Raw genomic sequence first — 26,078 nt, 5'->3', positions numbered from 1 at the left:
CCTCCTCCCTTCCGCTTTGGTAACCATAAGTTTGTTGTCTGTTTCTGTTTTGTAAATAAGTTCATTTGTATCATTTTTTTAGATTCCACATATAAATTATATCATATGATATTGGTCTTTCTCTCTCTGACTTACTTCACTTAGTATGATACTCTCTAGGTCCAGCCCTGTTGCTGCCAATGACATTATTTCATTCTTTTTTTATGGCTGAGTAATATTCCAGTGTGTTTGTGTGTGTGTGTATGTATATACCACATCTTTTTTTTTCTTTTTTCATTTATTTATTTTGAATCCCTGAAGACTACAAATCATATTGACCGCATTGAATTTCAGTGGAATTCGCCCTGACCTTCAAGAGTAGGCCTTTCAAAGTTATAGTTTTAAAGAGAGAAAAAAATATAGTGAAAGTATTTTTTTTTATTTTATTTATTTTTTTAAATAGCAGGTTCTTATTATCCATTTTATCCATTCATCTGCTGATGGACACTTAGGTTGCTTCCATGTCTTGGCTATTGTAAATGGTGCTGCTGTGAACATTGGGGTGCATTATCTTTTCGAATTAGAGTTTTCTCTGGTTATTTGCCCAGGAGTGGGATTGCTGAATCATATGGTAACTCTATTTTCAGTTTTTTAAGGAACCTCCATACTGTTCTCCATAGTGGCTGCACCAATTTGCATCCCCACCAACAGTGTAGGAGCATTCCCTTTTCTGCACACCCTCTCCAGCATTTATTATTTGTAGACCTTTTAATGATGGCCATTCTGATTGGTGTGAGGTGGTACCTCATTATAGCTTTGATTTGCATTTCTTTAATAATTAGCGATGTTTTATTTTATTTTACTTTTTATTTTTTTCCTTGGTCACACCATGCAGCTTGTGGGATCTTAGTTCCCCAACCAGGGATTGAACCTGGGCCCTCAGCAATGAACGCATGGAGTCCAAACTACTGGACCACTAGGGAATTCCTAGTAATTAGCAATGTTGAGCATCTTTTCATGTGCCTGTTGGCCATCTGTATGTCTTCTTTGGAGAAATGTCTACTTACGTCTTCTGCCCACTTTTTGATTGGGTTGTTTGTTTTTCTGATATTGAACTGTATGAGCTGTTTGTATATTTTGGAAATTAAGCCCTTTTTGGTCACACTGTTTTCAAATATTTTCTCCCATTCTGTAGGTCATCTTTTTGTTTTCTTTATGGTTTTGTTTGCTGTGCAAAAGTTTGTAAGTTTGATTGGGTCCCATTCATTTATTTTTGCTTTTATTTCTTTTGCCTTGGGAGACTGACCTAAGAAGACATTGCTATGATTTATGTCAGAGAATGTTTTACCTGTGTTCTCTTCTAGGAGTTTTATGTTCTCTTCTAGGAGTTTTATGGTGTCATGTCTTATATTTAAGTCTTTAAGCCATTTTGAGTTTATTTTTGTGTATGGTGTGAGGGAGTGTTCTAACTTCGTTGATTTACATGCAGCTGTCTAGCTTTCCCAACACCACTTGGTGAAGAGACTGTCTTTTCTCCATGGTATATTCTTGCCTCCTTTATTGAAGATTAATTGACTGTAAGTGTGTGAGTTTATTTCTGGGCTCTCTGTTCTGTTCCATTGATCCATATGTCTGTTTTTGTGCCAGTACCATGCTGTTTTGATTAATGTAGCTTTGTAGTATTGTCGGAAGTCTGGGAGGGTTATGCCTCCAGTTTTGTTCTTTTTCCTTATGATAGCTTTGGCAATTCTGGGTCTTTTGTGGTTCCACATACATTTTATGATTATTTGTTATAGTTCTGTGAAAAATGTCACAGGTAATTTGATAGGGCTAACATGAAATCTGTAGATTGCTTTCGGTAGTGTGGCTGTTTTAACAATATTAATTTTTCCAATCCATGAGCATGGGATACCTTTCCATTTCTTTGAATCATCTTCAGTTTCCTTTATCAGTGTTTTATAGTTCTCAGCATATGTGTCTTTCACCTCCTTAGTGAGGTTTATTCCTAAGTATTTTATTTATTTATTTTTTGATGTGATTTTAAAAAGGATTTTTTTTTTTACTTTCTCTTTCTGATATTTCATTATTAGTGTAAAGAAATGCAGCTGATTTCTGTGTGTTAATTTTGTATACTGCTGCCTTGCTGAATTCATTTAATCAGTTCTAATAGTTTCTGTGTGGTGTCTTTAGGATTTTCTATATGTAGTATCAGGTCATCTGCAAATGATGACAGTTTTACCTCTTCCCTTCCAATTAGATACCTTTTATTTCTTTTTCTTATCTGATTGCTGTGGCTAGGACTTCCAGTACTATGTTCAATAGAAGTGGTGGGAAGACTCAGTTTTTCACCATTGAGTACTGTGTTGGCTGTGGGTTTGTTGTAAATGGCTTTTATTATGTTGAGATATGTTCCCTCTATGCCCACTTTGGTGAGAATTTTTTTTTATCATGAATGGATGTTGAATTTTATCACGTGCTTTTTCTGCATCTGTTGAGATGATCATGTGGGTTTTGTCTTTTCCTTTGTTGATGTAGTGTATCACATTGATTGATATGTGTATATTGAACCATCCTTGTGAACCTGGGATGAATCCAGCTTGATCAGGATGTAGGATCCTTTTTATGTGTTGTTGGATTCAGTTGCTAATATTTTGTTGAGGATTTTGTCTTTTCACTCTTGATGGTGTCCTTTTATGCGTAAAAGTTTAATTTTGATGGTCTAGTTTATTTTTTCTTATTTTGCTGGTGCTTTTGGTATCATATTTAAGAAACCATTGCCAAATCCAAGGTCAAGAATACGTACGCCTAAGTTTTCTTCTAGAAATTTTATAGTTTTAGCTATTATGTTTAGTCTTTGATCCATTTTGAGTTAATTTTTCCATATGGTGTGAGGTAGGGGTCCACCTTCATTCTTTTGCATGTGAGTATCCAGTTGTCCCAGCACCGCTGGTTGAAGAGGGCCTCTTTTTTTCAACTGGATTCTGCTTCTGAAGCTCTATACCTTCTAATACATAAAACTAGCTAATGAACTTTTTAGGATTGGTTGGTAGTCTTGACCATTTTTTTAAAAAAATTATTGTTTATTTATTTATTTTGGCTGTGCTGGATCTTTGTGTGGCATGCGGGGTCTTTTAGTTGTGGCATGCGGGATCTTTTAGTTGTGGCATGCGGACTCTTAGTTGCGGCATGCATGTGGGATCTGGTTCCCCAACTAGGGATCGAATCCAGGCCCCCTGCATTGGGAGCACAGAGTGTTACCCACTGGACCACCAGGGAAGTCCCAGCCATTTTGGATTGGTCTCAGTAAAGTGGTTCTTAGTAGAATTATTGTTATGGATGATTATAATACATTTACACATTTAAAGGGTTTAAAAGGAAATATCTGCATTTCAGAATTTTTACTGCCATAGAACTCTTCTCCATTTCACGTTTGAGAGTGAATTCAGTTCTTTCTGTGGTTTGGGAAGATGTGAAATAAATACTCACCTCCTTAAATCCAATCCCATTTGATAGTTTTTGTATTTGAACTCTTTGATAAAGATGGACTAGTACTCAGAAGCGAGTGAAAAGGAAGTCTGGGAAATTGTTCTTTATCGCCATTCTCTCTGTGGTGGCTCAAAGTTTTCACGTACTTTAAGAGGACCCAGGTTGTCAAGACTGAGGTGTGAGTCTAATCGTTTAAGTGGTTTTTTACAGTCTACTTGTAATATGTTCTGTGTGTCTTTCTGTATTTAACCAGTATTGTGTATGAGCTGGGATTTTGCTGTTTATAGGAACCTTGTAGCTGCTTTGCCCTCTGGCAGCACATATGGGTATAACCACTTGGGGAAGCGATTTGGTGACACAGTGAAAAACTCCAAGAAACTGCAAACTCTTGCCCCAGTAATTCCACTGGTGGGACCCTACCTTGAAGAACTAATCTTAAATATGAAAAAGCATCATGGGCAACATGTTTATTGCACCATTAAATATAAAAAGTTGCAAACCCGTAAACACTTCAGGTTAACAACTCAGTGAGTTAATGACATTAGCTGACATCTGTTTGGAGCTGGTCCTACACTGAGTACCGTGCGTGGGTGGTCTTACGAACTTCACAACTGCATGAAGGTTGCCGTGGAGGGGCTGAGGCACCCAGCAGCACGAGGCCACACAGCCGGGAAGTGGCAGAGCAAGGAGCTGCCCTTGGCCTCATCAGCCATTCAGGTGATGAAGGAAAACAGTACTTTGGACAGTACTTTGTGATGTCGGGAAATCAGAGCGGCAGTGTGTATAGACGTTCAGCTGTGTGCCAAGGAGGTGAGAGTTTCCAAACTGATGTCAGGGATCGTGCTGGTGGTGCAGTTGGGATTATTTTTATTTCTTTTCTGCATTTTCTAAAATGAGCATTATTATTTTATACTAAAGAAAACAAAAAAGCATAACATGTTACCCTTCAATTGAAGATTCCTTACAGTAAGAGTGTCTGTCTTGCCACGGATGCTGTGTGTTAGTAGAAGATGGAGATGAGTCTGCCCTCAGTTGCTTCTCTGGAATGTCCTAAGACACAGCTGAACAGTTTGAACTGTTGGGTCAAACAGATTACATTTAAGGAGCCAGATTTGTGAAAACATAGGATTTAAATTTCATAGTATCCTAATAAATGTGTATATTATGTGGAACATTTTAGTTATGTTCCCATTTGTTTAAACTTTTAATTCCTGTGTTGAAAATAAATCCAAACTTATGTAAGCAGAGAGTTCAAGGTCTTGGTGTAAATGAGGTACAGTTTAGCTTGGTTGAGACAGTTTGATATATGAAGCACTCAGTTTCTTAGATTTGTTCATAATTATGTCAGCGTCCTTAAGCATCTAAATAAATGAAGTAGAAGTAGGCTGTAGAGAAACAAAACATAAAATAAAAGCAGATCTGGTCACAATGTATCGTTTGGAAAAGCAGGTTATTAAATAATCTGTATATTATATAACCCCACTTTTCTGTTTTATTTATATACTGAAAACACACTGGAGGGATATTATCTCAGGATGTTAGTGTCAGGTGTTAGCAGTGGCTGGACTCTTGAGTGTTCTCAAGTAAAGAAAAAGTAACCTCCAGGAAGCCCGTCAGCCCCGAGTTGGGCTGTGTAACGCTAGACTTTATTTCCACCTAATGTCTGAAAATGGGTGAGGGAACAGCGGGTTGAGCGTGTGCCCAGGGAAGAGGAATTTGAGTAATGATGGTTAAGGTACTGTCTTACATTTGTGTCTAAGCCCTTTGCAGTGTCTAAGCTGTTTTCTCAGGCATTTTCCGCTCTGTATAGCACCTTCTGGCGGGGATTGAATGATCAGGAAACTGCGGTAAGGCAGTGGCTGGCTTTAGCCTAAGAGGTAGCAGCTTCAGGCCTTGCGTTCAAGCCTCTGTTGTGTTTTGTTCACATCTGTGTTTCCAGAGCACCCTGTCTGTACCCCTGTAATGGAAATTTCCAAACATACACAAAAGTAGGGAGAGGAGTTTAATTAATCACCAGTCCAAACAGTTGTCAGCCTTGCACCTATCTATCCCCAGCCCTGAGCCCTGCTTTTTTCTGAGTATTTAAAAAGCAAATTCTAAGGGTCCCTTTTACTTTGTAAAAGTATCCCTCTACCAGCATGCAGTTTCCTTAAGGGTCAAGGGTCCTGTCTTTTTCATCATCATATTCCTAGCAGTGCTTGCACTAAGTGTTCAGTAAATATTTGTTGGAACAAAGTGTGCATTTCATTCCACAGGTCCGTGGGGAGATTGATTTTACTGTCTAGGCTCACAGAGGCCGGGTGAGTCTTTGGTGCCTTAACTGAGCCTCCGCGTGTGTTCAGAGGCCAACCTTGTGGGTAGGGGAGATGGCTGTGCCTTGAGACATGCACGTCTGTCCATGTGCTCACCCTGGAAGAGTGGGTTCCTTTCACTCCATATGGAAGTGTGGAGAGAGTTGGAATCAGACACACCTGGGTTTGAAGCCCCATCTCTGACCCTTCTCTGCAGACATAGGTCCTCTCTGGACCTCAGTTTCTTTGTAAGTGAAAGGGTGTAGTAACTCTTCACAGGGTGGTGAAGACTGGATGAAATACTGATGAGAACTAAGTTCCTGGCACAGAGCAGGCACGGCATGGGTACCGACGCTGTCTTCTCCTTGCCTGTCTCTGTGAAGTGGGAATGTTGGCAGTGCCCCCCTTAGGAGGTGGTTGTGCGGATGAAGTGGGGCCGGCCTTGGAAAGCCGTGGGGGTGGGCCAGTGTTAGTGCCCCTAGGTGCTGCTGCCCTGCAGGGGCTGCCCTCCTGTGCAAGTCCTTTTTAAGATGATGTACCTTCCTCCCCTGTCTGCTCTGCTCTGCCCTTCTCTTTCCCCATAGGTAACCATTTTTATTATTTTATTATTTTGGTTTATTCTTTCATTGTTTCTGTTTGAAAATTTAAAAATAATATATGCACCTATTTGCTTTTAATTTTATTTCTGTCTATACACACACACACAAATATCCTTTTTACGCAAAAGGTAGCATACTCCTTACATGTTCTGAACCTTTCTTTTTTCACTTAATATAATCTGGAGATCATTCCATAGCTGTATAAAGATCTTCCTCATTCCTTTTACAATGGTGTAGTATTCTGTTTCCTGAATGTACCATAGTTTATTCAACCATTTGGATTATTTTCAGTCTTTTGCTATAATATTTTGTAGCAAATATCCTTGCACAAACCTCATTTTATATTTTTACTAGAGTGTCTGTGGGATAGTTTCCTTGGAGTGGGCTTACTGGATCAGAGGGTAGATGCACGTCTGATTTGCTGGGTTTTGCCAGATTCTGGTTCTCAAGGTTTACCTCATCCTGCAGTCGGACCAGCCTGTTTCTTCACAGTCTCGCCCAGAGTGTGTTGGCTTTTTTTTTTGTTGTCAATCTGATAGTGAGAATAGTAGTTTAGTTTAGTTTCAATTTGTTTTTCTCTCATTATGAGCTAGGTCGAGCATCTTTTCATGTATTTAAGGGCCATTTAAATTTATTTTTTGTGAAATGTACTATTTTAATTTTTTTGTGAAATGGCTGTTCATATTTTTTGCCCATTTTTCTATCAGGTTGTTAGTTCTCAATTTTTAAGAACCTTTTTATAGATTAGGGATATTAGCCCTTTATGATATTTTGCAGAAAGTTTCCTCAGAATTCTCAGTGCTGGGCACTGGGTAATTAAGATGAATAAGATCAATAAGACAACCATAGCCCTTGGGCCTCTCTTGATCTGGCGAGGGACACAGCCTCATGATGGAGGGTCATAGACTTGCCAACAGATAATTTTGGCCTGACTAGGTTCTAGGTTTAAATTTCAGGTCTTCCATTTACTAGCTATGTGGCCTTGAGTGAGTTACTTAATTCTTCTGACTCTCAGTTTCCTAGTCTATAAAATGGGAATATTACTACATGCCTCCAAAGTCGGCGTGAGGATTAAAAGGTGAAAATGGCTTGTATGTTATGTGGTAGATACGGTGGGCACTCACTTAGTAAGAGTTTAAAATAATCTATTGGTCTTGGGTATGCTGTACATGCCTGTGTTTTGTGAGCAAATTATTTTCTGGTTGTTTCCTGTTTATTTATTACGGTATTCCTAAACCTTAGAAGGAGGTTTGAGATAAGAGTAAGGAGGCCTGACATTTCTTTTGTGGTCTGTTGTTAGCTGTTTAACCTTGGACAAATTACTCAGTGACCAGTTTTCTTATTTGTCACTCAGAATATTAGTGTCTGTCTCATAGACCATAAGTGTTTGTTCTCTTAAGAAGGCAAATAGATATAAAAATGCTCATGAAAATTTCAAGTGATGTGCAAATTTAAAGTAACACTTTTTTTTTTTAAGTTTATTTTTGCTGCGTTGGGTCTTTGTTGCTGCATGCGGGCTTTCTCTAGTTCTGGCGAGTGGGGGGCTACTCTTCGTTGCGGTGCGCTGGCTTCACATCGTGGTGGCTTCTCTTGTTGCGGAGCACGGGTTCTAGGTTCGCGGGCTTCGGTAGTTGTGGCACACGGGCTTCAGTAGTTGCAGCATGTGGGCTCTAGAGCGCAGGCTCAGTAGTTGTGGCGCACGGGCTTAGCTGCTCCGTGGCATGTGGGATCTTCCAGGACCAGGGCTTGAACCCGTGTCCCCTGCATTGGCAGGTGGATTCTTAACCACAGCGCCACCAGGGAAGCCCCTCTCTTCTGTTTCTTTATAAGGTGTCTGATGGCCAGAGTTTCTCAGTGGGAATTAAGTTGGTTTCAGCAATCTTATAGTTTATGTTTAGTATTTTAAAAATCCTATTTAAGAAATTTTTTCCAGTTCTAAGGTCATAAAGAAATTATCCTATATTGTCTACTGAAGCTTTTAAAGTTTCTCCTTTTGCACTGAATCTGTAGGCCACCTGGAAGTGATTCCTGTGTGGTGTGTGGGGTACGGGACCAATGCACCTTTCCCCTTAGATGACCTGATGTCTCAGCTCCACCGACTAGTCCCTCTCTCCCCCAGCCTGCTGTCACACATCACGCTTTCAAACCTGTGAGCATCTGTTTCTGGGCTTGGATCCCCAAGTTCTACTTCTAGTACTTTGCTCTAAGGAGTAGCTCAGGACATGTGGGGATATTCCATTATAGCACTAATCTTTGAAGCATTGTTGATAATATTGAGCAGGAAGCGTTCTAAATGTTCCAGCAGTGGGAGTGTGTTGAATGATACACGCACATCACTACAGTGAAATACTCTGTAGCAGACAAAAATATATTTACTAATATGGAAGGCTGTTGACAACACATTAGGACAGAAGGAATAGGAAGTTCATGTACAGTATAATTCCAAGTTCATAAAAAGTTAAGAAACATGCAAATTAAAAAAACAACCTACCATCTTTGCTTCCTCCTCCCATCCGGATCACATTCATTGCCCTTTGATCTGGCTTTGCCCTGGGTCAGGTCGAGAGTCTGCTCTGGCGGCGGGTCCTCAGTGACTCCTCACGGACCTCTCGTCTGGCTTCTCCTGGGCCCCACTGATGACCTCACCCGTGCACTCGACCTCAGCCCTTAGCAGATGTCATCCACGATGACTTCTCGGTGCTTTCTCATCTGCTCCCCTGGTTTTGTGCCACTTCCTTCTTGTCTTCCGTTTTGGACTCCCACCTCCTCTCTGCACCTGATGTTCGTGTCCTGGGGTTCCCAGTTCCTTGAGCCTCTTCTCATTCCATTCCTTCCCCATAAGGGACTTCATTGAGGTGTCTCCCCCTTAAACTTTATCTTGTGCCCCAACCGCATTATCTGCTGCTGGCCCTCCACTCAGCTCCCCCAGGCGTCTCCGGCGTCCTGAGTCAGCACGTCTAAAACGAAGGCCACATCCTCCCCCAGGAGACCCCTTGGGATCATCCCCTTCACCCCGTCTATGGTTTGTCTTCTTTCAAATGCTCTCATGCCTGTGACTGTGCCTCATCCTCCCAGGTGCTCCTGTCGGTTGCCGTCTTATAAGAGTTTCTGGAGTGTCCTGCCTGCCTCCTCATTTCATCCCCACTCCCTCTTCTCCACATTGTGGCCAAAATCATCTTTCTTTTTTTTTTTTTTCAAAATCATCTTTCTTAAGTAAAATGTACATCCTGAGATACCGCCCCCTGATTTGGGGGCCCTGTGACTGGGAGGTCTGGCTGTCAGTGATCTGGGCCCTTTGCCCACCTTCCCAGCCCTCTTGGGCTCTGCCTGCAGCCTGTAGGAGGCTGTGGACCTCTCTGCCTGGCCTGCTCAGACCCCTGCTCATCTTCTAAGACCTGTTCTGGGAAGCCTTCCCTTGTGGGGGAATTGTTCCCTCCCTGGCGTCCTGTGTCCTCTGTCCTCCTCTGGTCTGAGCTGTCCCTGGAGCCCTCTGAGCCACTGCTGCTGCCTGTCTGGGGAGGGCACAAAGGGAGGGTGAGAGCAGGAGCTCCCACTGCCTTTGCAGAGAGGGGTCATCCTCCCCCGTGACTGGTGAACAGGGCCCCAAGGCAGGCCTGACCTCGGCTTCTCTGCCCACTGGTTTGCAGGCTTTGGAAGGGCCTTTCCGGAGCTGCCTTACTCCGTTCTTTGCTCCTGAGCAGGATGACTAGGATGCGAGCTTCGCCTGTGGCAGGTGCCTGGGCCGCCTCACCTGTGGCTTGGGCGTGTCTCTGTCAGTCAGTGGGCGGCTTTGGCTCAGGCTGAATACCCTGACGTCTTCCATCCCGCAGCCCAGCTTGGGATTTGCATCCTCTCCGTTTGGAGGGGGGCCACATGCTCCACTTCCCACTTACTTGCCGCTCGGATTCTCAGTGCCTGTGTGTGTTGCAAATCTGTCCTTTGTCCCTGATGGTAATGAAGGTGCCCCGGATGGCTTGAAGGACAGAGTTGGCCCTGTTGTTTGTGCAAAGAACTTGACAAAATGATTCTAAGAGCCTGGCTGACCAGCATAAGCGACCAGCCCCTCTTGGGTCTGGGTTTGGGCTTCTGGTTCTCTGCTCCGGTGGGCGTGAGGAGGAGCCCTGCCAGCTGAGCAGTTTCCTGTGGGTGCTGCTTACAGGCTGCCAAATGCAAAGCACAGCAGATTAGTCAGGGGTGTTCTTTTCTTGACCACTTTTAGTGCATTGCTTTTGACTGAGTGTTAAAAATATTCTGCAGCATATCTATAGTCTTCCACTAGCAGTGAATAGGAGAAGAAATGCAGTTTCTGAGAAAGCTTCAAAGAAATACTGGTCTTTATCTTTTCCCCAGCCTTTTCCGCTGAAACCCACCAGAGTCTTTTTCTGAGCACTGTTGTTCTATAAATAGAACAGCAGCTCTCCTTGGGTAGCCCAAGATCGCAGCTCTCATCCGCTCTCTGAAAGATTTGTGTGTGTGTGTGTGTGTGTGTGTGTGTGTGTGTGTGTGTGTGTGTGAGAGAGAGAGAGAGAGTGGATTTTGGTTTAATTCTGCTTTTCTTTTATGTGTGACATGTGTAGCGGGAGATGCAAGAAAAATACTCTAGCATTTATCCTTTAAAGATAACTTCTTATAACTTTTCTGGGTCTGGGCTTGTTGGTTTTGGTGCCTTTTTTTTCCTATTTTCCTTTAATTCGCATTTGGGAAAGAGGTGGAAGTGATGACTTCTTCTGCAGAGGTAAGGAAGACGTTTGGGGGTGAGGAGAGGTGACTTGGTCTGTGAGCGGGTCCTGCGGGGTCCAGAGGAAAGGCTCTCCTGGAGAGCTGAGCAGGCGTCTTGTGTGTGCTCCGTTGGGCAGTCAGCTGTCCTGTCTTTGAAGAGCACATTGAAATAGCATCACCATGTGCACTTGGGTCTGAAAAGAATCTTAGGAAACAACCTAGCAGTCCTTCTGTATTGCAGGAGCTCCTGGGACCAGAGGTTGGGACTTTCTCTCTGCCTTGGATCGGCACATATCTCTTACCTTGATCTTGGGTGATGTGTTCCTCTCTCCTTAATTACCTGGAAGAACAGTGGGTGGCCTCCTCAGAAGTAAAGGTGAAGGTGCATGCCACAGAATGAGTAGGGCGGTTCCTCACTAGTCCGTCTCCCCCCCCCCCCCTCCCCGGCCAGAGTTGATTCTCTAGGGAATTGGAAATGGTTGCTCTTTGTGCTGCTGGGCCAGCCCTGACTGCACAAATTCCATCAGACCCAGCATGTGGGTCGCAAGCTGGCATGTACAGCCCACTGTGCCCAGGAAGCTCCAAGAGGACATTGTGTGGCAGGGATAAGGGGAGGAGCAGTGCTGCCGGCCTCCCAGGACACCTGGAGCGTGGGCTGTCACGGGGGGGTCCTGGTGCACAGCCAGATGCTGGTGGTGTGTGTAGGGGGTTGTCTTCAGCATTCTTCTACGGGGGTATCAGTGCATCGCAGGTTCCACTCCTGCGGAGGGACCAGGCAGCACAGACTTCTGCTCTTGCCTCTGACACATTGGGGTGACGTAGGGTTTCTGTGTCTTGTTTCATCGTATGTCGTCTTAAGTGGCCACAGACGCCCAAGTGCTTTGTACAGCTACTTAAAAAGTTACCTAAAGTGCAGAGCTGTAGGGGATTGGGTAATTAAACAAAAGCTTCTCTGGACCCATGTTCTTGTCCTTGAACAGAACTTTATACATTCTGCCTCCATCGCATGGTGGGCCTCCGTGTAGAATGGACATTTGTTGAGGTGTGTGCAGATGCTGGAAGCCAGGCACTTGTTTCAGGGCACCTTGTTTATTAGTTTTGACTGTGTTAGTGGCTCTGCATAGTTCAACGCATCTAACGATCAGGTAGGTCCTTGAACTTTTAACTTGTAAGTGGTGTGTAGGGCTCCCTCCTCCCGTTTGGTAAGTGCCCGGGAAGCAGCCTCAGGAGAAGCCATGCCCCCATTCTTGGCTTTAATTGAGCTGAGCTGAGTGGACTGCTGTTCACCTCATGATTGTCTTTGAACTCCTGCTTGGTGGTGGTTGGTCAGATTTTGGGGGTGGAGGAGTTTTAGTGACTTTGGCAGTGGCTCTTCTCTGTGTTACAGTGTGGGTAGATGCACATGCCCAGCCTGTGAACAGGGGTGAGGGCCCAAGGGGGCAGGCCTGGAACTGCACTGAACCCCATAGCAACCTACATCGACAGTTTTGGCAACAGGATCCTGAGAAATGGCAGGAGGCCAGAGAACACGGAGACAGGGCCAAGAATAGCTGAAAAATACCAAATGCTGAAGTTGGAGAGAGCACTGGCCCGGGGCCACTAATGGTGGTCCTGCGCCCCGCTTCTGCTAACCGCCCCCCCCGCCCCGGGGGCATATGCAGGGCACACCTTGGGCCTCTGACACACTCCCATGCCCCTCCCCCCGCCACTCTGGCACACCATCGCCCCCTGGAGAATTGTGTCACCCTCCCCTGGCTGTGTGCTCAACCTGTCCATAGGTCAGGGTCTGGGGAGAGTGTGAAATAGTTCTGTTAGGCCATCAGCCCATTAGAGACACAAATGCACTGGAGTCAGTGGACAAGCGCATGGCACCGCGAAAACATGCTCATGAATCCGTTTCTGTGCTTTCAGACCGTCATCAAAGAGGGGATGCTGACCAAACAGAACAATTCATTCCAACGATCAAAAAGGAGATACTTTAAGCTTCGAGGGCGAACGCTGTACTATGCAAAAACTGCCAAGGTGAGATGCAGAGGAGGAAACTTAACGAGAGAAAACTATCTGAGGAGCTGCAGGGAGAGACTGGGTTCTGTGTCCTCATCTTGGGAAAAACCTTCGATTCTAGATCTGTTATTTTGAGCAAGTTTTGTAATACTCAAGGGTGCTGGGTTTTATTTGTCTCAAGCATGTTTTATTTCTTATGAACTGATTTTTTATTTCTTATGAATTGATTTTTTTATTCATTTTCTTTAATGTCATGTGTAACCAATGGGGAAAGGAGAAAAGGTCACAGAAGTAACCACATTACCATTAGATATCTTTTTTTTCAGAGAAATCGGGGGTAACTGGCTTAAAAATCTCTTATTACAGCCTAAGTATCTTTTTCTTAAAAACACTTTAGTAAGGTATAATTGGCCTACAAAAAGCTGTACAGATACTTACTGTATACAACTTGATGAGTTTGGAGTTGAGTGTATGTACCTGTGAATCTAACTAAAAGTATTTTTAAAGTGTGTTGGGCTTTTTGGTGTGTGAATAGAAATTGCCTCTGGCTTTCTAGCCATGATCCTTCTTCCCATGTGCCATGTGTGTAAGATTTAAAGCTAGAATCACCAGGCAGATGCCAGTGACAGAGGAGGAGCCACTGAGAGTCCCTGAGTCACTGCCCAGTTTAGACGATTGTGGTGTCACACACTTCAAACACTAGCGTATCTGCAAACCTAGTTTTTGGTGTTCTGAATACCAGTCTTTTTGTATCAGTATTGCAGTCAATACTAATATTTCGGCATTAAAAATAATCTGGAATCTGAATAATTTACATTTTGAGATGTATCCCTAGTGAGTTAGTGCATTAAAATTTGAAATTGAACAGAGTAACTTGTTTAGATAGGGTTCTGACCACATCCTTCATTAAAAAAAGACAAACCCTTACAGTTATTTTAGTTGGAGGGGTGGGGGAGTTACTTAAAAGACTGAATCTCTTTTCTAGCTTATTAGCGTTTCCTCCAGGGGTTTCTGATGGAGTCCTCCTCCTAGAGGGGACGGAAAGGTAAACAGGAGGTGAGGGCTATGAACGGGGGGATTTGGGAGAGAGAGGAGAGGAAAATGGGGAGGAGGGCATCTCAGACCTGGTTCCCAGCCCTTCTTCTGGAGCCTGTCTCTCTCTCCAGGACTAGATTCACTCTGCTCTGCTCCCTTGTTTTCTTTCATGGCTGGGTCCCTTCTATTTAGGTCAGTCTCTCTTCCCCTAGAATTGTTTATTTTAGCCGGGACCTCTCCCCCCAAATGTGCGAGGTGGAGAAACTAAAGTCGGAAGGACAGAGGACCTTCAGTCGGGAACCTGCCCTCTCAGGTGGACTCGTGTGAGGATATATTTTTGGTTCCATTAATGCAATCACTGGGGAACTCCCTGGACTAAAAAAAAGTCTTGAGCTATACCTGTGAGCTCGGTGCTTTGTCAGAAGCAGGTAGGGTGAACTCACTCAGCGTTCATTTAGTTCTCAAGTGCTTGCCTGGGGTCGAGACACCTTACCCCCACTGACTGCAGTCCCTGTGTCTTTCCAGTCGATCATATTTGATGAGGTGGACCTGACAGACGCCAGCGTGGCTGAATCCAGCACTAAAAATGTCAACAACAGCTTTACGGTAAGTCTTTGGACGCACACCTTTCTTGATTCTTCACCACATTTGGTTTTCCTGTTTAATTTGAACAAATGTGTGTGAGCAGTTCAGATTTTTCATCCTTTGCTCTCTGATTGGAACAATTCGTGGTAAATTTTGAATTTAAGGTTCAAAATAATGCTATGGTTGGAGAATAACTGAGAATTTTGCACATTAAGCACAAAAGAACAAGAGGGACCAAAGGAATTTTTAAAACATGTTGTAGTTTACATTTACAATTTTGCACAGAGGTTTGTTTTTCATGATTGTTATAGAAAATTTGGAAAATACAGAAAATGTTGAAGCAATTAAAAAACAGCCATCAGGGGACTTCTCTGGTGGCGCAGTGGTTGGGAATCCGCCTGCCAATGCAGGGGACACGGGTTTGATCCCTGGTCCGGGAGGATCCCACATGCCGTGGAGCAACTAAGCTTGTGCAACACAACTACTGAGCCTGCGCTCTAGAGCCCGCGAGCCACAACTGCTGAGGCCTGCGTGTTTAGAGCCCATGCTCTGCAACAAGAGAAGCCACCGCAGTGAGAAGCCCGCACACTGCAACGAAGAGTAGCCCCCGCTCACCGCAACTAGAGAAAGCCTGCGCAGCAACGAAGACGCGACGCCGCCAAAACTAAATAAATTAAATAAATAAATAAATTTATATTTTAAAAAAGCAGCCATCATTCAGCCACCTCAAAACATAGAATGTTGATATTTTTCTTTTTAAAACTCCTCCCCCCACCACATTTATAGAAATTATGTTGTACTTTCTGCAAAAGTTCTAAATGCGTAAAATCGTGTGACCTCAGTACCCAGAGGTAGCCAGCTGCTCACTTTAGAGTGACTATCTTTATGTCTAAATATCTATGTCTTTACCCTCTTTACCCACATATAACATGAGATCGTAGTGATCCTTTTGTTTTACATGTTTAGTTTTATTTTTTTCTCTTGACAGTTTATGGTGGACATTTCCCCATGTTGATTGATCTAAGTGTTCATCACATTTTTTAATAGCTGTACAGCATTTCTTGTATGACTTTACAGTTTTGGCTTCGGGGGCTGACTTTAGAACCTGATGTGTAAGGTATGACTCTAATAGCAGGAATGGAATATTTTAAAATATTTTTCATTGTGTTATTAAGTGAGCTTATCTAGAAATACAGTATGTTCCCTACCTTTTTACAATTCTTTTATAACTCAGTCAAGGTGGGTAATTTTCTTCATTTTTTTTTTTTTTTTTTTTGCGGTACGCGGGCCTCTCACTGTTGTGGCCTCTCCCGTTGTGGAGCACAGGCTCCGGACGCGCAGGCTCAGCGGCCATGGCTCACGGGCCTAGCCGCTCTGCGGCACGTGGGATCCTCCCGGACCGGGGCACGAACCCGTGTCCCCTGCATCGGTAGGCGGACTCTCAACCACTGCGCCACCAGGGAAGCCCTCTTCATGTTTAGGATCTAAACATTTTGGGTTAGTATTAGTTTTAGCTACTTTCAGGTTTTTTTTAACTTGTTTATTTATGGATCGATTATGTTGCTGCTCCAAATGGGATTTTCCTTCCTTCATTTAAACTTCTACTTATTTTGTTTTGGTGTAATTAACTGCTCTTGGTTTTACTTTGTGGCTTATCGAATTAGTCAGACTTCCCTGACGGCCTCTTTTATTTTATTCCTCGTTTTATTTGGACTGTTTTTACTTTTTCTGCATTAGTTTTATCATTTACTTACTGGCTGAGGAGACAACTATGGAAGTGGATTATTCTTTGATTTATGGCTTCTAGAGTGTTTAATAGGAGTAGGTGTTGAATTTCACTGGATTGTTTTGAACATTAATTTAGATGACCAGTTTGGTTTTAGGTATTTGTACATTTCATAATAATAAATTGTTCCTGGTAATGTTGAATGTTATACCCTAATTTTGGATTTAGAATTTTCTGAAAGCATGTGTGTGCTTTTCTTTGGGTAGGAGGTAGCCTTTGTTGTGTTTTGATTTTGGAGTTAAACTAGCTCCATAAAATCCATTTAGTAACTGTCCATGATTTTTTGTGCTCTGGAACATTTTTATAGCTTTAGAGTTGATTATTTCTTGAAAGTTTGAGAGAATTTACTTTTCAGGGAGGTAACAAGGCTCTGAATAAACCTAAAAGGTTTATTTCAATTTTAAAAAAATATTTATTTATTTATGGCTGCGTCTGGTCTTAGTTGTGGCACGTGGGATCTTTTGTTTTGGAGCGCGGGCTCTTCCTTGCAGCACGCAGGCATCCTCTCTAGATGTGGCGTGTGGGCTTAGTTGCCCCGCAGCATATGGAATCTTACTTCCCTGACCAGGGATCGAACCCACGCCCCCTGCATTGGAAGGCAGATTCTTAACCACTGGACCACCAGGGCAGTCCCTAAAAGGTTTGTTTTTGCTTTTTGATCATAGGAACTTTTTTACTTCTTGAGTCCATTTTTGTATTTACTTTCCCATTTATTCCACACCTTCAAATTTAGTAACATTTATTGTTTGCACTTTATTTTTATTTATTTATTTTTGGCCATGCCGTGTGGCATGCGGGATCCTAGTTCCCCGACCAGGGATTGAACCCACGCCCCCTGCATTGGAAGCATGCAGTCTTAACCACTGGACCACCGGGGAAGTCCTGCACTTTAAACATAAATGTCTCTGGTTAGATCCCCTTTCACATACCTAATTTTACTTGTTTAGCTTTTGTTTTTCTTGTCATATTTCTCTCTTTTTAAAAATTTTATTGAAGTATAGTTGATTTACAATGTTGTGTTAATTTCTTCTGTATAGCAAAGTGATTGGTACACATATGTATATTCTTTTTTCATATTCTTTTACATTGTGGTTTATCACAGGATATTGCATATAGTTCCTTGTTCCTATACAATAAGGCCTTGTTGTTTATTCATTCTATATATAATAGTTTGCATCTGCTAATCCCAAACTCCCAACCCTAACCTCCATCCCTCCCCTACCTACTCTCCCCTTGGCAACCACAAGTCTGTTCTGTATCTGTGAGTCTGTTTCTGTTTCATAGATATGTTCATTTGTGTCGTGTTTTAGATTCCACATATAAGTGATGTCGTCTTGTATTTGTCTTTCTCTTTCTGACTTAGTACGATAATCTCTTGGTCCATCCATGTTGCCGCAAATGGCATTATTTCATTCTTTTTTATGGCTGGTTAATATTCCATTGTATATACATATCACATCTTCTTTATCCATTCATCTGTTGATGGACATTTAGGTTGTTTCCATGTCTTGGCTATTGTAAACAATGCTGCTGTGAACACAGGGGTGCATGTATCTTTCAAATTATAGTTTTACCGGGGTTGATGGATTATATGGCAACTCTATTTTTAGTTTTTTGAGGAACCTCTATACTGTTTTCCATAGTGGCTGCACCAATTTATATTCCCACCAACAGTGTAGGAGGGTTCCCTTTTCTTCACACCCTCTCCAGCATTTGTTATTTGTAGACTTTTTAATGATGGCCATTCTGAGCGGTGTGTGGTGGTACCTCATTGTGGTTTTGATTTGCATTTCTCTAGTAATTAGTGGTGTTGAGCATCTTTTCATGTGCCTATTGGCCACCTGTATGTCTTCTTTGGAGAAATGTCTGTTTAGGTCTTCTGCCCATTTTTCGATTGGGTTGCTTGTTTTTTTGTTATTGAGTTGTATGAGCTGTTTGTATATTTTGGAAATTAAGCCCTTATCAGTTGTATCATTTGCAAATATTTTCTTCCAGTCAGTAGGTTGTCTTCTCATTTTGCTTATGGTTTCCTTTGCTGTGAAAAAGCTTATAAGTTTGATTACGTCCCATTTGTTTATTTTTGCTTTTATTTCTATTGCCTTGGGAGACTGCCTTGTCATATTTCTTAAACTCTATCATTTTTGTCTTTTAAGAGATCCAGTTCTTAGATTATTGAACAATTCCATTTTTCTATTACCTAATTCACTTTATGCATTTGTATTTATTGTCTTCTGTCTGCTTTTCATAACTTTTTAAAACAACTTATTGATTAGTTCATTTTTATTTTCATATATATAAATAATTAAAAGACATTAGGGACTCAGAATTTAACTGAGTGCATTTCTGTTCACATTCCAACATTCCAAAAGTTGTTTTTTCTCGCAGTAGAAAAACGTTAGTCAAGATAAATTACATTTCTGATAAAGTTATTAAAGAAAATTTTAAAGTGTGTAGATAAAATAGGAAATTTAAAACCATCCACATTCCTACTACCCAAAGATACCTAATAATATATATTGATTTATGTCGTTCCCACCAAATGTGTTTTATAAAGTATAGTTTTTAACCTCTTTCTTCAGTTAACAATGAGCTTTTTTCTTATAATATCCTTCAAAATCTTGTTTATTCGTGTTGCATAGTATTCCATCATATAAATTTATATATTTAACCAGTTTTTGATAATTAAACATGTTTATATTAATCTATGAAAACTAGAAGGCTTTTGGTATATTATTGCCAACTTGCCTTTAGAACTTGTATGAGTAGGACTTGATGAAGTGGTTTTTTTCTATCCTTTTACAAATACCATGTGTTAAAATTTTAGAACATCTTTGCCGCTTTGATAAAAATGGTAATTTGTTTTATTTCATTGATTATCAAAGTGATGTCAAACATTTCTCACAGTCTGTTGGCCATTTGTATTAATTTCTTTATGAATTGATTTTTCATGTGCTTTTGCATAGTCAGCTCTGTATTTTGGGGGTTCAAAATTACTCCTTTCTCTTATTCTATTTATCTACGTAAGTTTGCCCCCATTGGCTATGCTTGTTTCAGTGATCCTTTTTTTTTTGTTTTTTTTTTTAAAAACTAGATTTCATACACTAATAATAGGCCAAAATTGTCAGGTTGTCCATTTTTTTGTATAAAATAACACTGTGCTGTACACTTGCACACAGATACTTTTGTATATTTCTGATTATTTCTATAGCCTAAGTTCTTAGAAATGGAATCCCTTTTGAGGTAGAAAGTGTGAACTTTTAAAAGACTTTTGAAAAATAAATGAGGTACTGATACGTGTTACAACTTGGATGGGCCTTGAAAACATGCTGAATGAAAGCCAGACACAAAAGACCACATATTTTATGATCGCATTTATATGAAATGCACAATAGTCAAATCTGTAGAGACAGTAGATTAGTGGTTGCCAGAGGCTGTGGGAAGGAGGAGTGCTAATGGGTACCGGATTTTAGTTGGGGGTTTGTGGCAGAATGTTCTAACATTAGATAGTGGTGATGGTTGCACAACTTTATGAATACGCTAAAAACCACTGAATTGTATACTGTAAAAGGATGAATTGTATGGGAATTATGTCTCCATAAAAAATAGTATGCCACTGTGCTTTGGTACTACATGAGTTATTATGGAGCTTTGTCAGTCTGATTTGAGAATGAACCCTGATTTATGTACTGTCTCTATGGGAAAATGTGTGCCAAATAGTTGACTTCCAGATGTCGAGCCAGTTCCTGTGGGGCGGTCATGGATGGTTTCCCAGCTCTTGGGGCAGAGGCACTGATTCTTTCACATTTATTTTAGATTTTGTTAGTGCTGTAAAAACTGGTTTTTCATCTGAGGATGTGCTGAAAGGACAAGAGAAAGATTAATAATGAGGTTCCCCAGAAATATCCCAAGATAAGGAGACCATTTCTGAGCAATCCGTGATGGTGTCTGGAATTTGGGGATACATGGGGAGTGTTTGGAGCCAGTTGACCGGTGCCCACTTCCCTGAGGCATGCTTCCACAGAGGGTCCGTAGGTTTTGGACTCTCCCATTTCTAACGCCCTGCAGTATTTACTGTCTGAACTCTGAACCTGTCACTTCCCATACAGCAAACTGCAGGAATCTGCATGCAGGTCCTAGGAGGCAGGGCCTGGCCTTGGACTTTGCCAGTGCCTGGCCCATGTGTCCAGGGAAGTGAGTGCAGAATGAATGAATGCATTTGCCCAGAAGCTACTACATTTCCTGGGATATCTCATTTGGTTTTCCAGCTATTCCGGTAGTAATTTCCAAATTCCACAACTTCTATTAAAATTGCATGCCTGATACAAAGAACAAGGCAGTGAAAGTTGCTGTTATCATGAATCAGCCAACAGATGGGAACCTTTTGTAACTGGAAAAGAATGAGTAAATTTGCTCCACATTAGAAAAGACTCCATTTTAATTTCTCCCTAAAATGGCCAAAGAACTGTATCATAAAGAAATAAGGATCTGAGGGACAAGAGACTTCCAAGGGAGATGGGAGGAAATATTTGGGGGAGAGGAGAGATTTTTATACAGGTTTGATGGAAGAAATGGTACGAAGGAGGCTTATGTAACTGGAGACGGGTCTGCTTGTTTTCTGTTCTTTAAGAACAAAGTGAAGGTGGGATGCAGCTAAAGACACAGATGTGCCTTTAGATGAGGTGGAGCTTTGGCCGTGGGAGCTTTCAGAAGATGGGGAGTAGAGCAGACAGAGTCCTCTGCATTCTTACCTTCAAGTGGGGTCTACAAGGTCAAAGAGCATAACAGCAGCATGAAGAGGAAAAGGGGATTTGCCAGCTTCGTGTCCCAGCCTCTGAAATAACATGAAATAGGTTTTTGATAATTAAACATGTTTATATTAATCTATGAAAACTAGAAGGCTTTTGGTATATTATTGCCAACTTGCCTTTAGAACTTGTATGAGTAGGACTTGATGAAGTGGTTTTTTTCTATCCTTTTACAAATACCATGTGTTAAAATTTTAGAACATCTTTGCCGCTTTGATAAAAATGGTAATTTGTTTTATTTCATTGATTATCAAAGTGATGTCAAACATTTCTCACAGTCTGTTGGCCATTTGTATTAATTTCTTTATGAATTGATTTTTCATGTGCTTTTGCATAGTCAGCTCTGTATTTTGGGGGTTCAAAATTACTCCTTTCTCTTATTCTGTTTATCTACGTAAGTTTGCCCCCATTGGCTATGCTTGTTTCAGTGATCCTTTTTTTTTGTTTTTTTTTTTAAAAACTAGATTTCATACACTAATAATAGGCCAAAATAGTCAGGTTAAAATACTTCTCATTTTCCCCTTATATTTCTTTTCATGGGATAATTTAAAAATTATTTTCAGCCTTATCAAAAAATTTACAGATTTGTTCTGAACGTATATTTTAACTACCATGACTCTTCAAAGGAGTTTGTCAAAGCAAAGCAGCATTTCTGCTTTACTGAAAGCTTGTATATTCTAAATAATTAAAAAAATCGAACTATGACTTCCAAACTGAAAAGTGCACAGATGTATGTACAGAGCTTGATGTGTAACCGTCACCCAGATCAAGCTGTAGAACATGTCTAGGCCCTGGGAAGCTCCCCTTGCGGTATTGCCCAGTTGTTCCCCCTCTCCGACCCCCGGCCACATGTAACCACCACCCTAACTTCTAATACTGTAGATTCGTGTTGGCTGTTTTAGATATTTGATGTAAATGAGCTCATATTCTTCTGTGTATATTCTTTTGTGTCTGTTTTCTGATCTGTGTGTTTCCTAATTTCATGGCATTTGGGTGATTTTTCTAGTCTTTTTTTTTTTTTTTTGCTGCATTGGGTCTTCGTTGCACGTGGGCTTTTCTCTAGTTGTGGCGAGCACTACCCTTTGTTGCAGTGTGTGGGCTTCTCACAGCGGTGGTTTCTCTTGTTACGGAGCACGGGCTCTAGGCATGCGGGCTTCAGTAGTTGTGGCACGTGGGCTCAGTAGTTGTGGCATGCGGGCTCAGTAGTTGTGGCTCACGGGCTCTAGAGTGCAGGCTCAGTAGTTGTGGCACATGGGCTTAGTTGTTCCGCGGCACGTGGGAACTTCCCGGACCAGGGCTCGAACCCGCGTCCCCTGCATTGGCAGGCGGATTCTTAACCACTGTGCTGCCAGGGAAGTCCGATTTTTCTAGTCTTTACTGTGATCAGAGAACATACTCGGAATGATTTCAGTCCTTTAAAGTTGTTGAGACTTTATGACGCAGTAAGTGGTCACTTTTCGTAAATGTTCCATGTGCATTTGAACAGAACTTGGATTCATTAGTTCTTGTAAGTTGATTAGGACAAAAGTTTAATCATTTTTCTCAAATCTTTTATAACCTTCTGACTAGTTTTTCTGTTTGTCCTATTAGTTATTGAGTGAGATTTATTAAAGTCTCCTACTGTGATTGTGGACTTACCTGTTTTTTGTTTTCATTCTGTTAATTTTTGCTTTATATATTTGAAGGCTTATTATTAAATGCATACAGATTTAGAATTATTTTATATTCTTACTAGATTGACCCTTTTATTATGAAATAACCTTTTATTTCTCTTAATGTTTTTTGCCTTAAAGTTTACTTTGATGTTACTCTAGCTACAGTAGCTTTATTTTGGTTAGTAATTGTATTGTAAGTAGTGGTATCTAATTTTCCATCCTTTTACCTTAAACCTTTTTGTTTATATTTAAGATGTGTCTCTTGTAAGCAGCATAAAGTTGTGTGGTTTTTTTAAACTGTCTATTGGACTGTTTAATTGGATGGTGCCTTTAACTAGATTATGTTTAATCTGTACTTAGTTTTAGATTCTCTTGTATTTGGGTACAAATCCAATACATTATTACTTGTTTTCTCTTAGTCTCACATTTTATATTTTTTCACATCTTTCTTTTTAAAATAGATGAATTATTTCATTTTCTCCTCTCTTTTAGCTTGTTTCATATACATTATTTTAGTGGATATTTTATAGATTGCAAAATATATCCTTGACTTATTAACTTCTACTACAGATTAGTGCTTCTACTACAGATTAGTACTACAGGGATCTTAGAGCATTTAAACTCTCTATGCTCTTCATTGCTATTGAAATTATAATTGAAATTTCAATTAATTTCTGGTACTTAAGAAGGAAACCTCTCAGGACTTCCCTAGTGGCGCAGTGGTTAAGAATCCGCCTGCCAATGCAGGGGACACGGGTTCATTCAGTCCCTGGTCTGGGAAGATCCCACATGCCGTGGAGCAACTAAGTCTGTGCGCCACAGCTACTGAGCCTGCACTCTAGAGTCCGCGAGCCACAACTACTGAGCCTGTGTGCCACAACTACTGAAGCCCGTGCTCCGCAACAAGAGGAGCCACTGCAATGAGAAGCCCGCGCCCCACAACGAAGAGTAGACCCTGCTCACTGCAACTAGAGAAAGCCCGCACGTAGCAACGAAGACCCAACACAGCCAAAAATAAATAAATAAAATAAAATAAATTAAAAAAAAAAGGAAACCTCTCTGTAGTCACCTCTTGCCTTTGTGCTGGTTTGTTATTTACTTTAATTTTACATATATTTGAAACCTCATAAGACATTATTATACAGTTGACAGTCATTTAGATTTCTAGTGAATATTTGCCTTTTCTGTTGCCCTTCATTTCTTTCTGTATTTCTGTGATCTATGCGGTAATATTCTTTCTGTGAAAAATTCTCTTTAATTTCTTTAGTGTTGGTTTCTACTTTTGTTTTATTTTTATTTATTTATTTTTTGCGGTACACAGGCCTCTCACTGTTGTGGCCTCTCCTGTTGCGGAGCACAGGCTCCGGTCGCGCAGGCTCAGCGGCCATGGCTCACGGGCCCAGCCGCTCCGTGGCATGTGGGATCTTTCCGGACCGGGGCACGAACCCGTGTCCCCTGCATCGGCAGGCGGACTCTCAACCACTGCGCCACCAGGGAAGCCCTCTACTTTTGTTTTATTTCATCTTTTTGAAGGTTATTCTTGCTTGTTATACAGTTCTAGCATGGCAGTCATTTTCTTTCAGCAATCTAAAAATGTCATTCCATTGTATTGTAGCTTCCATTATTTTTGTTAAAAGTAACTTGTCAGTCCTATTGTTGTTCCTTGGATGATAATATACCTTGCCCCCCCCCCCCCCGCCCCCACCCCGTCTGACTACTTTTAAGATTTTTCTTTTCCTTTGGCATTGTGCTGTTTTACTGTGATTTTTCCAGTCATGGTTCTTTGTGTTCATCTTGCTTAGTGTTCCTAACACTTCTGAAATCTGCAGCTTTATGTCCCTTCTGTTGTCAGTTTGGGGAAAGTCTTGGTTATTATCTCTTCAAGTATTGCTTCTACCAATTAATTTACTTTGTTTTTATCTTGGCTTATTCTCGTTTGATAGAGAAAATATTTTTTAAATGTTTTCTGTTTAACATTGTCATTTTCCTGCCTTAGGGAAAGATTGTCTTTTGAGCAAGTGCATTTCCTCTTGGGTATCCAAATGTCTTCACTGACTTTGGACATTCCCCCTCCCTGTTCTAGTCATCTTTGAGCTTTCTTTAGTGATTTTAGTTGTATTCAAGTCCTATGATGGCTTCTTTTATAACCTTCCTACAGCAGCCTAGAGCTATAGCCTAGAGCTATAGCTATTCTTTTATAATCTTCCCACAGCAGCCCAGGAATTGTAGGGCCATTAGAGTTGAGTGCTTTCGTTTACTTATTTCTTCAAGTCAGTGTTCCATCATTTTAAACCTGTATTCTATTTTGATAAATATTTGATGAAATGTCATCACACTCCTTTAAAGTTATTTGAAGTTTCAGAATGCAGCAAAAACAAATGAAAGCAGTGGGGCACAGCAGAGCTCTGTTCTCACACCCCCCCCCCCCACATCCCTCCCTTGAGGGTCGCTGCTCCGAGTCCATGCAGTTTTGTTTACTTTGTTAAATGCTGTAACATGCTGCGTGAGAGCAAGGATTTTTGTCTGTTTTGCTCACTGCTTTACCCAAGTGCCAGCACACAGTAGGTGCTCATAATTATATGTTGAAGAGTGACTTGATCGCTAGTTCCAGGATGATTTTGGCCCTGTTCCTCTCACTGATTTCACTCAGTAGAGCACTTTCAGTGGACAGGTGCTGGATAGCAGTAAAAGAGCTCCCTTCATGTGGCGAACAGTCCTGTGTGAGAGGCAGGCACTGAGCAGTTAGGAGCAGCAGGCCAAGAAGGAAGTAGCTTGGCTGTAGCGGCGAGCGGGTGTCAGGGCAGGCCTTCCCGTGGCTGCGACGCGGCCGGGAGAGACGTGCAGAGACCTGAGGCTGAGGGGGGCTGTGGCCAGCAATACCAGGTGTCTGGGGTTGAAGTGGTTCCTGTCAGAGGGAGTGGAGCATGTGTTAGGGTGGCGAGATGGGCAGAGGGCAGAGGGGAAGTGCTTTACAGGCTGTGGGGAGTTTGGACCTTTTTGCCATATGTATTGGGAAGTTTTTTAAAGCCTGTGGGTTTTTATTATGGCAGCTGCTGGAGAATAGATCTGCAGGGAAGAGGTGGCCAGAATGGGTGTGAGGAGGTTGGACAGGTGGCCTTTTCTGTGGCAGGTGA

The 26,078-nt window shown here is 41.7% G+C and overlaps 1 protein-coding gene across 5 annotated transcripts in view; it reads left to right on the top strand.

Moving 5' to 3' along the window:
* Positions 1 to 26,078, top strand: part of DGKD (diacylglycerol kinase delta) — a 110,168-nt gene that overhangs the window by 17,376 nt on the left and 66,714 nt on the right. For 4 of the 5 annotated variants that reach the window (XM_060015907.1, XM_060015906.1, XM_060015908.1 and 1 more), the window contains exons 2-3: positions 12,986 to 13,096; positions 14,639 to 14,719. In XM_060015907.1, the coding sequence (XP_059871890.1) occupies positions 12,986 to 13,096; positions 14,639 to 14,719 (192 nt within the window). Of the gene's footprint in view, positions 1 to 5,858; positions 6,005 to 12,985; positions 13,097 to 14,638; positions 14,720 to 26,078 lie in introns of those variants that run through there. The other variant, XM_060015905.1, reaches the window with a different exon arrangement.

The sequence above is a fragment of the Delphinus delphis genome, chromosome 7, assembly GCF_949987515.2.
Source record: "Delphinus delphis chromosome 7, mDelDel1.2, whole genome shotgun sequence".
Classification (NCBI taxonomy): domain Eukaryota; kingdom Metazoa; phylum Chordata; class Mammalia; order Artiodactyla; family Delphinidae; genus Delphinus; species Delphinus delphis.
This window is presented reverse-complemented; position numbering and strand designations above follow the sequence as displayed.